Below are 18,699 nucleotides of genomic sequence, written 5' to 3'. Positions count from 1 at the left end.
GGCGACTTTTTCGTAAACATAGAAAACTGAACTACCCCAACATAGCCGGTCTACATGATAACTATAAGAGAGCTAGAAACCACCTCACTCAGCTAGCTAGAAAATCTCGACAACGGCAAGAAATTTTTGTAACTAAAACCATGAATGAGAATCCTAAAGCTTTCTTTAAATTCATTAATACGAACCGCAAGTCTACAAATGGAGTGAACAGTGCTGGATTAAGACCCTTGGGGGCCTCTAGGCACTAGGCTATCGGGGGCCCCTTTAATACAAGTAGAGGACTCAAGGATGGAGTAAGAGGGTAGCTAAGCAAACCAACTTTTTCTAGAGTTGACACAATGACCATTTTGAAAATGGGAAATGGTTTTTTTCCATGGGCGCCCGCAGAGGTGGGCAAACGGGGAAATTGCTCCACCACCCCTTTCTTTAGCCATACCTCTTTTTTCTGTCGAACTTTTTGGGGAGTGCAGTGACGAAGAAGAGTGAACCAGTTACTTGAAATGTGTGTTACATCAATTTCGGGAAACTTATATCCCTATTCCTACTAAGCTTTAGCTATAGCTCGTTCATTTATCGGATCGTTGTATGTGTAAAGGTTGTATATTTCATCGGGCGAGTTCGCTATATGACTTGAAATAATTTCTGCCGGCGTCCATGCTCTCAGTAGCGTAGGGGGTGGACTTGCCCCTTGGTCCACCCATCTGGCTATGCCAATGCATGCTCCTCTCTATTTGAACTTTGTTTGAACCCAAAAACCAACCTTTTTCTATTTGACTAGGCAAAACCCTAACTTTTCGCCCTACCCCTCTAAGACGAAGCACTTAATTACATACGTTCCTGAATTCCATAAGTGACAATTCACAACGTAACTTAAACCAAAAAATAAATAAAAATGCCATAGCACCCACTTAAAGGAAGTAATAACTGGGCCATGATTATAAAAATTATAGTTAGACTATTCATATTTGTTTAATGCTGGGAAAATGTTGTCAATTCAAATCCTAACGATGTTTATATAAAAAACGATGCTGGGGCCAAACAAAATGAACAAGAGTGGGGCAACCCCCTCTATGCTGAGCGGCCTGACACGGAGTCACAGAGTGGACAAGAGATTGGTTATGAAAGGTTACAAGGTAGTCGTTTTGGTACGGTTCTACCTCTATAGATCACCGTAAAACGAAATAGAGGCTACGCGGCAGTGGCGGACTGGGTCTAAAAATGTGGACTGCCAGGGGTCAAAGGGGGGCCACCCAAAACCAGAGGCGTAGACAGGGGGAGACACCCTCCGAAAAAGGAACATTCCCCCCTGAAATATTGTTTTATGTTAATAATTTTTTCGCTTTAATTATTTTTACTCAATTTTGTGCGAACTACGCTACTGCCGAAAACTAGAAGGATAAATGCTATAATATTTTTAATTAAATAAAGGAATACCACTGGGCATGCCTCAGGCTGGAATCAAACCAGCGACCTGTGGGTTGCGGTCCCAACGCCTCTTCCTTTTGGACTACTAAGCCCACAATATAGGTGTTCCCTTGTTGTTCCCGATTTTTTATTAAGCCATAGCATTTTATATATCACCTAGTTGTAACAGTTCCTTTCAATTGGAATACTCTTTGAAACGGCAACTCATAGGTCGCTGGTTCGTCGCCATTTATAAAAGAAATGTTTTAGCTATATAATGTTTTTAATAATTACAGATAACATATTAAAGGCAATATACAGTCGATACTAAATGTAAACATAATTATACAGATTGTTATTTTTAGTTTATATTTTAGACAAATGCCGAAATTTTACTTATTAACCGGTTGTTTAAAAGCATGTTTCATGTTCCACTATATTTTGAGTAATCGTTGGAATACACTAGATGACTGTGCGAATCTGTCAATAATTGCTTCTACATCCAATTCATCTAACAATTCCTTTTCAATTAAGCAATAATTTTAATATGTCGAAGTTCGAAGCAAAAGAAAGCAATTCCAACATAACTTCATCTTTACTGATTCGTGGAGAAAGCTTAACACCAACCCAGGCGTCATCTTCGAGGCCCTTCTCTGTAATATTTTTAAAATTTGCTGTGTCCAAGCAAGATAAATCTTTATACAACTTTTTGTGTTGTAAAAAACGTGAATCTAGTGACTGGACAATGCGGTCCATTATTAGGTTAAACACATTTACTCTTAAATCAGCGGGACCCTGCCAAATATAAGACGTAACTTCAACTACGTAGTTTCTTTCGTCGGGTACCAAACTTTTAAAAATGTGTTAAAAATGGTTAAAATTGTTTTGAAAATGAATCCACGCTGAACCGCCAGCGCCTCGGCACCCCGACGATGTCATTGGAACTTTTTTTTAAATAAAATATTAATTTATTCAGTAAAAATATAATTTAATATTGAAAGTTTTTGAAGCTACTATAATGTTGACATATTGTTGAAGGTTTAAGGTGTCCCACTGACCAAATTTATCATGGGGCCCACTTGCCATCGGTTAGGCCCAGTCTATGGCCAGTCCGCCACTGCTACACGGTACCTTATCTCGACTTACTCGAATTCGTTTTTTAGTGTTTTTCGGAATAGTATTTCATATTTCATTTATATTATAAATATTAAAAAAGAATCAATATAGTTTCAAAGTTATTGATTGTTTTCATTTTGAAAAAACATGCCGTAAAACTGTTATTAAATTTAAATAAGCTTAATTTTTTTTTCAAATAACTTATTCTTTGAACTAGCGTATTGACGTGGGATCTTTCGGGGCCCGCTGACCCTCGGGGGCCCCTAGACACGTGCCTAGTGTGCCTAATTCTTAATCCGGCACTGGGAGTGAAGAACCTCAGAGTGAATGGAACAACTGTCACTGATGACGTTGATATTGCAAATTCCCTTAACAACTATTTTGCATCCGTCTTCTCTCCGCGGCAAATTCTAACGGTTCATGCATCTCCAAATTCCAACGCACAACATACCTTAATTGACCGGTTACAAGTTTCCAAACGTGACGTCCTTAAAAATCTCAAAGGTCTTTGCTCAGCCAAGGCGCCAGTACCGGATTACTTACACCCTAACCTCTTAAAATGTACTTATCATCAAATTGCATGGCCTCTTACTCATATATTTAATCTAAGTCTGGCTACTGGGGAAATACCTAATTGTTGGAGATCTGCAAATGTCACTCCTATCCCAAAAAAGGTGACCCGACTCTTCCTGAAAACTATCGACCAATCAGCCTCACCAGCCAAGTTGTAAAAATTCTGGAATCCCTTATAAATGACGCGCTTTTAAAAGTGCTTCTTGAGTCAGCCTTTTTCTCAAGTCATCAGCATGCACCACTATACCTGTTGGAAGCCACAAATATTTGGACTGCTGCTCTAGAAAAGGGTCAACCGGTCGATATTATTTATCTTGACATTAAAAAGGCTTTTGATCAAGTTCCCCACCACACATTATCTCAACGGCTTCGGTCTGCAGGAATAACCGGAGATTTACTGACTTGGTTAATGGCGTTTCTCTCAGATCGCACACAACGCGTTGACATCCGTGGTTCCAGCTCTACTTCCTGCGCAGTTTCCAGCGGTGTGCCACAAGAGTCCGTGTTGGCTCCCTTGTTATTTGCAATTTATATTAACGATCTACCTTCTACCGTCTTAAACTCATTTGCCAGCCTGTTTGCTGATGATACTAAACTAATCAAAGATCTAGCCTCTCTAACCTCTTCTACCGAACTGCAACAAGATCTCTTCCGTGTGGAGGCATGGGCTTCTGAGTCTGGTCTCGAGTTCAACACATCGAAGTCCAATGTCCTTCACCTCGGCAAAAATAACCCAAAGAAAACATACTATCTTCATGGACAAGCGATACCGTCAGTCAAATCTGTTCGAGATCTTGGCGTGCAAGTGGACGAAAAGCTATCCTTCTCTGATCATTGCAGGATCATTGCAAAGAAAATCAACATATTCACTGGTCTTGTCCGACGCACTTTTCACTTCAAAACCCCTAAAGTTATCAAGACCCTTTTTAAAACTTTTATCTTACCTTTATTGGATTTTGCTTCACCAGTTTGGTCCCCCCACTTAAAAAGAGACTTAGACCTCATAAACAAGTCAGTCAACAAACTCACTAAATTAGTGCCAGGTCTTCGGAACGAAACAGCTGTGTACCGGCGTAATTACCTTCATATACCAACTCTTCAGGAGCGTCACTTGGCTACTGACTTGGGAGAGGTTTTTTCAATTTTATCGGCCACAAATATTTTACAAGAAGGTGATTTTTTCACTCGTTCTTCTACAACGTTTACTCGAGGGCAAGACAAAAAACTTTTTGTGCCGCGTGTGACCACATCGAACCACAAACACCATTTTTGCATACGCACTGTCCCACTTTGGAATCAGCTTCCACAGTCAACGGTGTCTCTCAAGTCTAAGCCACGTACTCTTCCTTAACAATCTTCGCACCCTCTGAGCGCCTACAAGCAGCCTCTGGCGACTTTGGTGCATATAATTTTAGAAGAAGAAGAACCGAAACCTTAAGCCCATAGAGATAGAAAAGAAATAGAGGCACTATTGTATCTGGTGAAGTTGACCGCGAGTGCCGACCCCTTTTCGCCAATGTAAGAAGCCATGAGATGGGCAGATTACGTGGCGCCATCGACGCGCGGTGAAATGAAATACATAATGCCTTTTGGAAAATCAACTGTCATTTGATGTAAACAAAGGAAGGATAGATGGCGTTGCAAATTCTGCGCATCTCCGCTTTCATACATGCGTGGGGGGGGGGGGGGGGATTAATTATCTCGGTCAAAAACAGGGGTGCCTTAACGAGGTAATCTTCCCTCTATTTCTTTTCTATCTCTATGCCTTAAGCCATTATTTTTTAATAGAGTAGAGTAATTTTATCACTCGATGCTTAAAGGGCAACGCAAGTGGTCATGCAGGGGGGAACTATGTTTTCTTCAACAAGCTGTAAGTAGGATTTCCAAGGATGATTTTATACAGCCTGTGCCGTCTTTCCCATTGGGCCCGATGGGCCCTAGCCCAGGGCCCCGAGTTCAAGAGGGGCCCCCTCAGGCCTAATACAAAACCATTCAATATTAAAAATTTATCTTTGAAATAATGAGTAAACGAAGGTATATCTTGGCCCTATTTTCTTATTTCACGTTTTATTACGACGGGTGGACAACGTCGCCGCATTTTTAGTCTAAGCTGATTTCTACCCTCGATAATTTGTTTTCTATCACTAACAGTTTTTCGGACACAGCCTATTTTTATATATTAGTAGACCATAGTGGTTTGAATGGGCGCATCAATAAAACATCTTCAAGGAAATTGCCAAGAAGTCTTAACTTCCTAAGCAATATACGGACAGACGGTACATTAATAATTTAAAAAATGTATACTGTTATTTTACTATTAATTACTACAATTAGGCTAGTAGGCTAGTATACTAGTCTTTTATATCCCACTTCAATATTACTCGACTCAAATACTCGATGAAAAATTTCGTACTAGATTTCCTACTCGATTGCCTAAAACCACTACTCGCACAACGCTAGTGAATTCGATTTGGAATGTACTAACATGTCGCAGCCGCCGTTACACAAACCTTCAAATCCAAAGACCAATAATATAACATTTGGACCTACCAATTTAAAAATATTTACCTCGAATTAATTAAGTGGTCCAGTGGACAACAAACCCCCCTCCGTTTTAATTAATAAACTGGTCCGGGCAATTTTTAAACTGGTCATTTGCCCACTGCCACCGCCTTATTTCCCACGCTGATTATGGAACCAATTTGTGTGGTCCTGGGATTTCAAGAGTTTGTTTTTATAAACTTCCAAAAGAATGTAATAACTTAAGTCGGTAACGTCTGCTATCATACACAAATATTTTAAATAGTTTGAGCACTATTTATGGGATAATTGTTTTTCTCCGCGATGCGTTTCATGAATGGTTATTAATTTTTAAATATAAAAGTTTTTAGGAATTATTTTTGTTTTTAACTTTTCTACAGTTATTTATTTCAATTCCTAGGTGCTAGGCCGACTTTGTTGCTTGTTAGGCCTATCACTGCGTTTATTTAAACTGCATTTCATATAATGGGGTCTATGGATAGCTATAGGTAATCTCGATGTTAGAAAATTTGCTGTAAATTATCCCTTCTCTGGCTGATTAATTTGAAAACTTCTGTTACATCTCTAAAGAAGTTAAATCACATAATGTGACTGAAATAAATATTTCTAAACATATTTTTATTGTAAAAATTATAGATAAGTTGTTTTAGAAGATGTTGTTTTATTTTATAGAGTATGTAGTATACGAATATATTTTATTCGTAGCTTTGGCTATGGCCTCCATTTTGTGCGGGATTTTTTCTCTAGGGGAAAAAGCATAGGTGACGTCGTGTCACGTGATACTGAAATCACTGTATACACCGAATTTAACTATAGGCGAATATTTTAGGAAAGTTCTAGATTTAGGGGGTGCAGTTTAGAAGGTGAATTTGGCGGGCCCCACCACGTTTTACTATTCAACGGGGAGGGCTGGTGCTATTCCTAAAAATTAACCCCTTTTTACGCCACTCGAGGGGGCCCCCAAAATTAAAAGTGCTAGGGGCCCAAAAGTATGTAAAGACGGCCCTCTATACAGCGCGAAAGCCTTATTCTCCTTGGTATAGTTGATTCGTCCATGGTATAGCCACGTGGCGCAATTTCGCTCTCATTCGCGAATTTGTTTTCGATTTTCTTCGCTGAGTTAGCTGAACCCAGGAATTTAGGCCTAGCTTAATTTATTTATTATGGAGAAAAGAACTGGGTTAGTTTCCGAGAGTTGGACTTTGATATTTTCGATTTAACAATGTTTTGGAATAAAATTATTTGTGAATTGAATATTTTTAATAATGGAAGTTGAAACATTAGGCCTTGGACGCGGTAAATTATTATTATTATCCGCAGTCCGACCCGCAGACCGCACCGTCAGTGGGGCCTCGCGATTCAGGGGCGAGGGAGAAAATTGTCGGGCGAAAAAGCCTATGTGATACGAAAAGAGAACGGAATATGGTTGTCCGCAAATCCTCAGTCCGATCCGCAGACTGCACCGTCAGCGGGGCGTCGCTTTTCAGGGGCGAGGGGCGAGGGAGAAAATTGACGGGCGAAAAAGTCTATGTGATACGAAAAGAGAACGGAATATGGTTGTCCGCAAATCCTCAGTCCGATCAGCAGACTGCACCGTCAGCGGGGCCTCGCTTTTCAGGGGCGAGGGGCGAGGGAGAAAATTGACGGGCGAAAAAGTCTATGTGATACGAAAAGAGAACGGAATATGGTTGTCCGCAAATCCTCAGTCCGATCAGCAGGCTGCACCGTCAGCGGGGCCTCGCTTTTCAGGGGCGAGGGGCGAAAAGGCCTTAGAGTTTTATTATATTAGATTACTAGCTGGGTAGCCCGTCCTTTGTCCGGGCCCCAGCTAGAACTAAAATCCCGTGAAGACTGTTTCGGCCGGGCCCCAGCTAGAACTAAAATCCCGTGAAGACTGTTTCGGCCGGGCCCCAGCTAGAACTAAAATCCCGTGAAGACTGTTTCGGCCGGGCCCCAGCTAGAACTAAAATCCCGTGAAGACTGTTTCGGCTGGGCCCCAGCTAGAACTAAAATCCCGTGAAGACTGTTTCGGCTGGGCCCCAGTTAGAACTAAAATCCCGTGAAGACTGTTTCGGCCGGGCCCCAGCTAGAACTAAAATCCCGTGAAGACTGTTTCGGCCGGGCCCCAGCTAGAACTAAAATCCCGTGAAGACTGTTTCGGCCGGGCCCCAGCTAGAACTAAAATCCCGTGAAGACTGTTTCGGCCGGGCCCCAGCTAGAACTAAAATCCCGTGAAGACTGTTTCGGCCGGGCCCCAGCTAGAACTAAAATCCCGTGAAGACTTAGGCATAAACAAAACCCTTCGTCCCCTCCCCGCGCAGCCGCTAAATTGACTGAGGCAGAAAAATATTGGTTGTATAGGTGTATGTAGGTTGCAGGATTCACGGCACCTTTCCAGGGGCAAAAATACATGATTTAATTAATTAAATTAATTGGAAATCGCTGCCTTTGCGCCATAAGAATAGCTGTAAGAAATTTGGCGCCAATCACCGCTAGCTTATATTAAACCTGGTGACAGAAATATGAAAAACATACTGCCTTTAAAGGAAAATGTAGAATTTAAAGCTATACTCTTCGACCTTTGGTACACTAAATGTTACGTTCAATTACCCCCCCCCCAGTCTCTATTCTCCAAGTGACGATGACGCAGCCGCGAAATTGACTGAGGCAGAAAAATATTGGTCGTATAGGTGTATGTAGGTTGCGGGATTCACGGCACCTTTCCAGGGGCAAAAGTACATAGATTTCGACTCGCTTTTTACCATTATTTAATTAATTAACGTAACCGAAATTGGAAATCGATGAAAATAGCGCGACTCGCTGCCTTTGAGCCATAAGAATAGCTGTGAGAAATTTTGGCGGTCCTAGGTTGAACGGCTCGGACGCCTATAGAGAAACAGACAGACAGAAGACACTTAGGAATATAGTATATATATGCTCTCTGCTGCAATGTCTAACGGATCTATCTCTCCTGCCTTTACGGGCACTACTAGTTAACAATCTGTTAACCCTGGGCTCCTTCGGGCGGGATGGTCTGGCCATGGACTAATTAATGTATACATTAATTAGTCCATGGTCGGATCAAGGAGGTCACAGGCGAGCATCGGTCGGTGACTTTCCTCTTGCAACGGATTGCCATCGCGGTGCAGAGAGGCAATGCGGCCTCAGTACTAAACACTTTCCCTCCGAGCGCCTCCCTAGGTGATTGTTTGTACCATGTTTGTACTCCCTGCCCTAAGTGTTCGTGTGGGTGTTTTTTTTATTATTATTATTTTTGTACCGTATAATTTAAAGTATTAAAGTTATTTAGACAATCTACTTGTCCCGCTTTTGAGTAAACGCAAAATTTCGTCCCGCCCCCAATGGAAGAAAAAAACTGTTCAAGGGTTTTCAAGCGAATACATATTGAAGACAGCGGGGCTCGGTTGGTAGGCCGTGGGGATTTTGGCGGCGAGCGGCTGTCTGTGTTCGTGCCCCGGCCAGGCCAGCAATATAAATTATATTAATAAATTATTTTTCGCAGCTTCATCTACCGTGTCGTCGCTTTCCACAACAAACAAACCAACAAACAAACAAACAACACTTAACGACATTCCGTCCATAGCAATAGTCCCACTTCGATATATATCTCGATGTGGAACTAAAAAGCTCTGGTTTAAAGGAAACACGTCTTGTTGCATACAGAGTTGGACATAAGGATATTTTTTTAGTAGTCAGCCTGACTAGTGAGCCTCCTACCTTGATTTATTTTACTAGTCACTGACTAGAGGGGGTAAAATGGGGGTATTAAAACAAGAAGCATAGCCAAAATTTTGCTTTACCTCAGAATTATAATACTAGTTTATTATCACTTGAGTTACATGATGTGATTTTTTTTAATAAAATCATTAAAATGGTATTGATGAATGATGAATATATGATACGCCAAATTCGCCATTATTTTTCACTAGTCAAATTGACTAGTAAGCCCCCAGATTTCGATTAATTTTAGTAGTCAGAGCATTTATTTTAGTAGTCAAATGCCGTGACTTTATGTCCAACCCTGGTTGCATACCGCATACAAGTGAAAAGTTTCCATTATTTCAACCGCAACGCATTATATGCGTTTCTTAAATTGTAATCGATTGTAATCTAGAAAAGGTTTTATGCATCTATCATATGTAACATAATTACTCATAAGTATGCCACTAGCTCTATTTTTTCACTAACGGTTTGTTTCACAGATATTGCGTCATCCGTACCCTACGTAATATTTGACGTCATACTTGATATAATATTTGACGTCATCGAATCTCAAATGCCGATAATGCCGTCGCTCAATTAGTCTTTTCAGTTTACATAGAGCCACGTAGTGGCAAATGCGAGAAGCTCATGAACTGCTGGATTTTCGTCTGCTAAGCAGACGATTTTTCAATAAAGCGTCTGCTTAGCAGACGAAAATCCAGCAATTTATAAGCTTCTTGCATTTTTCACTACGTGGCTCTATGTAAACTGAAAAGGCTAATTAGCTCTCCTTCTGATAAACCGACGGCCATTATTTTAGTAAACAAACCGGTTTGAACAACCAAGGCTTAGGGGCTAAAATGAATTACAATATACTGTCAACTCAAGTGCTGTTAATGCAATTAATAAAGTTCTCGGAGACTCACGTTCTAAAATAAATTTGCTTTGTCAAATAAAAGAAGCGGGTTTATTGGAAAAAATAGTTGAAATTCAGGTTTAGCTTTTCTGGCGCATCTACAAGGTTGGAATCTTTGCAGATTCTTTTGAGCCTAGGCCCATGGACTAATTAACAACATTAATTATTCCATGCTAGGCCTAACTCTTCTAGGCTTGATATGGAATTTAATAACGCTGGTGGAATATTCCACTTCGACGACTTTTTCCATTTTCGGAAAGCGATCACTTATTGGTCATTTTCCCCAACTTTTTATTTTTCTAAATTACTCATTATTTAACTTCATCCGCACAAACCGAGCAAGTTTATAAATGTCAAGAAAGCTACATTGGGCAGTTGGGCTGACTTAAATTCCGACGCAAAAAATTCCTTCTCAATTTAGAGGTTTTCCATTGGCTTAAATAAATATGTTAGTAGCCAATAGTGTGACTCCCAAAATTACTAGGATGAATACAAAGGTTAAAATCTAACGTGGTCCACGTTTTTACTGGTTCGTGGTGAAACAAACCGTTAGTGAAGATTTTGGAATGGAATAAAGGTACAGTGGCATACTTATATGTTATTTACATATGCATCTATGAATAACCTAATGCGAGTTATAATGCGTTTTTACATTGGCTCTGTAGCTATAAGGGCTAGAATTAGTCGGATTTCAAATTGAAATGAATACTCTCGAATTAATAATATGCATATTCCGACTCATTTTCGTACCGAGGGTATATGGTGCCCAGTCAAAAAGTTTCCAAATGGCGCCCCCTATATACCAAAAACTTTAAAATAGCTTTGAAATTTTTTTAATTAAAGACCGTGATTTTAGTCTAGACTATGCTACCTTTCACCGTTAGTTTGGTATCGTCATTGGTACGGTCTTACTTAACATTTTATATAACCTACCGATTAATTTACAAGCCTTAACATTAGTCCGTCCTTCGTAAGTTCGATTTTGTTCAGTATTTTTCATAGCAGGGAGTAATAGCAAAAGTAAATAGGGGGAGAAAGTCTATCACTGCCTCCAGATTTTAGCTTCCACCATGCTTGACACCCTTTTTAAAGAGCTACTGATTACCAGATATTTCTAACCAATAAGGATAGCACATTACGCGCGAAGTAGTGCATTTGGGGTATTCCGGTCCCCGCTCAAGATGAAAATTTTGAATTTTATTCCCTGGCAACCATGTCACCGCCTCGCGATTTCAAATAGTCTCTCTGTCAAATGCTGACCATTATTTCCTTCGATAACGGTTGATTTTAATTAATAATTACCATATCAATTGTAAAATAAACAAAAAAAGGTCGTAGCTATAGCTATTATTTCAGTTAAACTTGCAAATTGTTAGGCCTTAACATCGTAGATTTACCAATTAGTCCCGATCTCTGCTCTTAGATGGCGCCACGCTCTCCACGATTTAAGTGAGCATTATTCTAGTTACGGTTTATTTCTTTTCAAAAGTCGTGTTATTATTTTTAAAAGGTCGCATTTTAGTTTCTATCATTTATCTACTTCATTTGGGAACTAAATTAACCAAATTATCGAAAGCAAAAGTTCAATATTCACGTATTTTATAGAGAACTATTTTTCATCGTGGCGGAGTACAACCGATACCTTTGTGTCCTTGTAAAGAGGCGAGGGGGAAGTCATTTCCGAAGCCCAAAAATTTTACCCTTCAAATAAGACGTCGTGCGGTTGGACCCAAGTGCCAGCCTTTCTCCCCCTATTTACTTTTGGTAATAGGAGTATCATAGCATGACTTATTTACGCAGACTAGAACTCGGTGTACTTTCGTACGTACTAAAGAAGGGGGGCCGTTACGTACTGCTGGCCTTTCAAATTCAAAAACGTTTTATTAATTTAAATCATTAATGTGGAGTGGAGGGCCAAGTCGTCAAGCGATTTATAGCCCTCTTGTGTACATTTGCATATAACAAAACCAAAAAAAAACTACAATAACACAACAAAAAATATTTAAAAAAATATTTAAAAAAATTAACTAACAAACAACACTATAAAAAATGATTTTTGTTTTAACATATCGTAATCACTGATAAGAAAACCAAAAGATCAATTTAGTTCCTACTTTAAAAACGTTTTATGACTCATTATGCGTTTTTTAAAACGCTCGATTTTATAAGGCGTTTTACGGTCTGATAAGTTTTACATTCTTCGAGAACATTGTGTACTTGGTTGTAAATATTTACTCTCCTTATTGCAATTATAGCTCCTCAAGCGCCACTTTGATTGTAAATAAGCCGTGATCATAGCAAGGAGGATAGGAAGGGAGGCGAAGTAGGAGGGATGAACGCGCCAGCAAGTTTAGAAGTTTAGCGCGAACTCGGCGCGAAAATTTCGGAAAAATGGCGGCAACACGTAGCGTAGTGGCCGCAATCTGGCCGCTGGCCGCCATTTTTCCGAAATTTTCCTGCCGCGTTCATCCCTCCTACTTCGCCTACCTTCCTATCAGACTTGGAAATAGTGGTATTTTTTACGGGGGCCCTGCGGGCTCCCTACCCCCCTTAAGTTTATTTTTATTAAGAGCCACTGGCCCAGGCCGGGGGGCGGGAATTGGGGGTAAAAATTTAAAATTAGGTAGGGAAAATAGAAAATAACATTAATTAACTTTAAAACAAGCAAGTATATTATAATATCACACATAATCATTTGTAACGCTAGATCCCGCTCTCGTATAGGGTAGGAAAACATAGTTTCAAAAACGGCGTACAAATCATCATGGAAGAAGAAAGCTTTCTTCTTCCATGAAATCATCTTCCAGAAATATCCGTAAAATGTTTAATAAATATTTTTTAATTAAATTGAGAGCCCCGGTGGCCCGCAACCCCCGTTCGAATGATTTATTTTAAGAGCCCACTGATTTTTATTAAGAGCCATTGGCCCCAAGACTCCTGCTAATTCCAAGTCTGCTTCCTATCCTCCTTGATCATAGATAGAAGATATTGTGATAAATTTTGGAAAAAAATAGAAATTGCTTTAGATAGAAATCTGAAAAACTGAAAAATTAAAATTATATTGAACGAAGAATCAGAATTATCACTGGTTGAAGGAACAATTGAACATTAAACATAGGAGTGTTTTGGCGCCCCCTACATGTTAAATATTAACCCCCTTAACCCGGGTCAGTACGCCTCTTTCCAGACTCCAAATGTTAAAATTGTTTGATAATAAGTTTCTGAAAAGCTGGGCCGCATGAGATTTTTTATCAAAGAAAATAAAAATAGGAGACGCTTACTGCAGTATTATATAATTCCTAGCTTACTGTGTCTAAATCAGAAGCGACTACAACATCCGTGGGGTGGTCAACAAGATTCTTAAGGTGGTCAAAGCAGTCTTTATGGAAGACCCCTTCAATTTTTCAAATTTCCCTGTACAGTGGCGCCAAATATTTTTAAAGCCAAAGGCAAGAGCGGTCAGAGCTGCAAACGTTGTTGTTCCACACCAAATACCTGAGGTAATATTCCCTTTAAACCGAGCACTTTAAACCAATAATCCCATTCCCATATTCTGTTTACGATCTGGCAGCACTGAGTTTTATTTATATTGAGAAAATAACGCATTGTACATTTTTATTATAAATAAAACTAATTAGTGATCTCAAAAAAAAATATATCATTCTCAACTCTATTTTTATTATTTATTTTCAAAAGAAAATTAAGCTTAAAAAATAGAAACGTTTGATGGCGCTAGAATAGTGAATTCATCCATAAACGAAGAATATAAAACGCGACATCTGTCTTTCTTTCGTTCTCTTCCTAAACAGCCAAAGCTCGGCTCAAGTTCGGCATAATTTCTCGCCGTTATTAATCCATTTTAATCTAATTAAAAATGCGTATTTATAAGGATATAATCACTGGTATGTAAGCTTTAAAACATTTTCTTTAAGTTAAAACCGCGTGATTTACTAACTTGATGGTTATATATGTCGTTTTTTAGGTGATGAAATGTTCACCGACTCCTCCAAATATACAGTCGTGGACGAATGCCTTTACGAAGTTGAATGCCGGGTAATTTTATGCTTAATTAAATCGAATTACTTAGATTAAATAATTTAAAGGTAAATGGTTTAATTAATTTATTTTACTTACCCACATTATGGAAGATATAACAAACATGTATTCTGATTAGTAACCTATTTGACCAAGGCTTAAATTTACACTAACAGTAGGTGTAGTCTGATTAAGAGGGAAACCTTTGATATGACTCACATTATATCAGTCATGCTGATACACGGATGATTCTTATAAGGTTTGCGATCTTTTTTTTCTTTAATTCTAGCAAGTAACCCGTAAAGAGGGTGAAATTCTTCTTGATGGTGCTAACCCATCTCAAGAAGAAGCTGATGAGGGCACAGACTCTGCTGTAGAGAGTGGCTTAGATGTTATACTCAATCAAAGGCTCGTTGAAACTGGTTTCTCCAAAAATGACTACAAAAATTACCTTAAGACCTATACTAAAATGTATGTAATTAGTCAGTTCTTCAATTTCTATCAAATTCTCATAAATCTTTCGTGTCAGGCTCCAAGAAAAGTGGAAGGAACAAGAGAAATCAGAAGATGAAATTAAAGAATACAAAGCTAAATTCACAGAAGCAGTTAAGAAAGTCTTACCAAAGATTGGAGATTGTCAATTCTTCCTAGGTGAAAGTACCAATCCCGATGGCATGGTAGCGCTTCTCGAATATAGATCTAAAGATGATGGAAGTGAAACACCGATCATGATGTTCTTTAAGCATGGTTTGGAAGAAGAGAAAGTATAACACAAGGTTTATAGTTTCTAATTAACGTTATAAATTATGAAACTTGTCTCGGTTACAAAAAAAAACTTCAATCTGTTTTTTTACGGCCAAATCTCTATCTATTAAGCAAAATTAATCTTTTTATTTTATCCCTTGAATATTTGTAAAGAAAGACTCCATTTATGCTGTGCCCTTTCAATTAATGTAATAAATATTTCTGAAGTTTTACAGAAAAAGGGGCTTGTCCTATGTTTCATTATTTAATGCTTTGTTAGGCTGAAAGAGCACCTTGAGTAATGGCACAAGATAGCTGCTACCCGCACTAGGTGCATCCCCCAAAGGTGTGATATTCCTGACAATAATTTTTTCTTAATAGTTCCTTGTTATTGCAATTGGTGTGTATAAACTATTTTATATAAATGTTTTGGTCATTTAGTTTTTGACCAAGTACCGCTGCCTAAGATTAATATAAAACATAGTATTTTTCCCAGAACTATATTGTACATCGCTTATAGCCAGAAAAGTCATTGCTTGGAAATTGAGCTAATGTAAAAGTATGGTCATGGAGGAGAGATAAGGAGAGCCAACTCTGGCGTTAGGTGGTTTATTCTCGCCGGTTTTCGGATTTAAAATACTTATTTTTTTTTTATATTCTGAGCCATATTATTCACATATTTTGTTCAGGAGTACTGACTACTGAGGATCCTTTTTCTAATCTTCAAAAGTGGGAGTAAAGAAAATTTATAAAATTCCTACCTTTTTCCGAAATCTCAGAACGGGCGAAACCACTTTTGAAGTTAATATAAGGTAATATTGTTGAGATGTGACTTTATCGCCCTTTAACAATTGGCTGGCAAAGCTTGAGTTGACGGTTAGTCATAGAATTTGAGATAAGGCCGCGCACTGTGCTAGAGGGGATAGGAACAGCAGGTTCAGGAACAAAGAACCCAACCTCTGCCCCCCATCTTGGCCTTAATTACCATAGAACCCCTGATGGCCAAGAACCCAATGGAGCTGACCTTTGTTGTTACCTAGCTCCGAGAGAAGATTCAAACAGCTATTAACCCGTTTAGAAGAAATCTTAAAACTGATTTGAGGGCCGCTTGACTATCCGAATAAATTAGATAATTTCAGCGGCGTAGCAACCAGGGGGACAATGTCCCATCCTAAATCTTTTACTACTGTGTTTGTTCCCCCCTCAATTATTTTGAATTTGTTTTTACAACCATAATGAAAAAGATAAATTGGTCGTTTAAAACTTCTAGCAGCAAAGTAAAAGCGAATTCAAATTCAACTTTCGATTTTTGGTCAAATAAAAATAAAATTTAAAAATATTTGTCCATTTTTATAACATTTATTGTGAGGCTCGCTTCACTCGCGCTGTACCCCCCAAACTCAAAAATGTTCTTAAACCAAAGCCGCGTTCACACCTATACTATGGAACGATGCGAGCGCTCCCGCAACGTCAGTAGCGGCGCTAAGGATGGGCTGAAGTGGGCTTTAGCCCCCATGCATTTCTGAGATGGGTCACATATTTGAATTTATGAATTTTCTTTATCTCTAGAAATTTGTTTTATTGACAAGAAAGTTTTTTTTTTGAAAATAAATTTATAAAATCAACTATTGATTTTGAAATAATGTCTTTACGCTTGCCCAACTTGTTGAAATGTTGCCCTCGAATAGTTCAGCCAATGCCTAAGAATGAGTTCATAAACTTTTTAGTGGGAGAGATAACGGATCCACAGCTGAAGCGGAGAGGCAACATTTCAACAAGATGGCCAAGATTATTTTATAAAAAGAACTTCGTTTACTCAAGAAGATAGATTCGGAGGAAGGGAGCGGAAATTGAGAGAAAGTGGAAAGGACAATAGAAAGAAAAGAAAGGGGCTTTAGGGAAATACCCCGGGCCTGCAAGTGTCCCCTCCAGGTCAAAACCGTCGGATACAAGGTCAGTAGGGGGTCCAGTAAACGCGACGAAAGCCGCAACAGTAAAACGACCTTGCTCTTCTCACTTCCTGGAAAATTTGTAAGGGCTACAAAATTCTTAGGGGTCACAAAATAATTAGCCCACCTGTGAAAAAACCTTAGCTCCGCTAATGTGCAACGTTTGGATGCCATCGTGTGAACAGTGACCGTTGCGCGTCCCAGCGTTTCAGATCGCTTCGGCTGAACCGCTTTGTCGACCAGTTTCGCATCGAGTCGGTTTTTTGTGAACCATGTTATTTATTAATAAAATTTTTATGAATATTTTACAAGAAAATAATCTTCTGTGTGCATTCGTTTTTAATTAGATGGTTATAATACGTGACTCAACTGCGTGAGCAGACGAACTCCTAATTATGTGGCCATACTACGCGTGCCCAATTTTCTTCAAAACTCACTGGAAATCTCGTGTGAACAAACAGATTTCCAAACGCTACGAACCGCAGCGAGATCGAAATGAGGCAAAACGTTTCCGAGGGTACGTGTGAACGTGGCTCAAGGCTTTCATAAAAGCCGAGATTGGTAAGACAATACATTCCCGAACCTGAGCAAGAGTGAGTTTTATACCCATCGGTAAACCAGACGTTTTATCCTCTGGCTCCGAGGGTTTTGTGATTAGATCACTCCGTGTGGCTTGGGAAATAAGTATTGAAAGGCTTACTAAAAGTAGCCATAATATCATAACGCATTAAGAAGACAGATAACTGACTGGATTTTTCACGGTAAATCTTGGTGGTGGCTGTTATCCCAAATATTAGCCCTCCACCAACCATTCTGGTTGAGCCTATAGGCTCACATAGCAGTAGCTTCCTCTAGGAAAAGATGAAAAGGAAGAATGTTCAGGATAATTATTAGAGAAGCGCTTGGGGCTGTTCTCATAGCTCCTGTGATGCTGACACAAGCCAGCATTTGTAGGGTGCGAATATCACTCTGCACAGTCTTAATACGCACTCTAGGCCAAAATATCACAGCAGCATAAGAGAGCAATGGTCTGATGATCATGGTGTACAGCCAGTAAGTCACTTTAGGGCTAAGTCTCACTGTCTCCATGACCTGCTTACTGCACTTCTGGTTCTCCAAAGTAACATCTTAGCCTTCTTAACTACACAGTCAAGATGAGGCTTTCACGTTATTTTACTGTTCAGAATAACACCAAGATACTTCACCTCAGACCTCAGTGCTTTTGCTCAAGATGGTCCCAAATAAGGAGATATCATTAAAAGAGTTTTGTATCCTTTTACGAGTAAAAGGAACAAGAACCGTACGTTCTATTAAGATTAACCGGAAGATCAATTTCCCTGCACCAGCATTCCACTGACGCAAGAAACCTTCTTACTAAAGCGGGGCAAAAGTACCTCGGGGCCGGGCAAATTTTGGAGTAAATAAATTGGGGGGGGGGGGGGCTGAGAACGCTTACCTGGGGCCCGAAAATCCTAGCGCCGGCATTTATGCAGAAGTGCTTTGCAGCCTTCATTATTTTCCTCTCCGTGGTATGGTGGTACTACATCTAGTGATGCCACTGGTGTACCTACGTTTGCCCTTTTATGTCGTTGATACCATGAATTTCAACCGCAAAAAGGAGGTAGTAATTGTAAATAACACTTGATCTCTGGCGACTTTGAACTAAGTAGCTCAACTTGTGATTGAATATGGTTATTG

At 39.4% G+C, this 18,699-nt stretch overlaps 1 protein-coding gene across 1 annotated transcript; it reads left to right on the top strand.

Moving 5' to 3' along the window:
• The first annotated feature begins 14,019 nt into the window (after window positions 1-14,019).
• On the top strand, window positions 14,020-15,293 carry Tctp (translationally controlled tumor protein). Its single transcript, XM_090168745.1, has 4 exons — window positions 14,020-14,175; window positions 14,256-14,326; window positions 14,598-14,779; window positions 14,838-15,293. The coding sequence occupies exons 1-4, from the start codon at window positions 14,148-14,150 to the stop codon at window positions 15,076-15,078; spliced, it is 522 nt and encodes a 173-aa protein (XP_090024871.1). The 5' UTR covers window positions 14,020-14,147; the 3' UTR covers window positions 15,079-15,293.
• Window positions 15,294-18,699: the final 3,406 nt, after the last annotated feature.

This window comes from Leiobunum rupestre, chromosome 3 (genome assembly GCF_980474605.1).
Source record: "Leiobunum rupestre chromosome 3, qqLeiRupe1.1.hap1, whole genome shotgun sequence".
Classification (NCBI taxonomy): domain Eukaryota; kingdom Metazoa; phylum Arthropoda; class Arachnida; order Opiliones; family Sclerosomatidae; genus Leiobunum; species Leiobunum rupestre.
This window is presented reverse-complemented; position numbering and strand designations above follow the sequence as displayed.

Bases quoted from the DNA above. Each gene is read 5' to 3' on its own strand.
- Tctp (XM_090168745.1), top strand. From the start codon at position 14,148: ATGCGTATTTATAAGGATATAATCACTG. The intron at 14,327-14,597 runs GTAATTTTATGC...CTTTAATTCTAG, and splicing joins TTTACGAAGTTGAATGCCGG to CAAGTAACCCGTAAAGAGGG. The intron at 14,780-14,837 runs GTATGTAATTAG...CTTTCGTGTCAG, and splicing joins CTTAAGACCTATACTAAAAT to GCTCCAAGAAAAGTGGAAGG.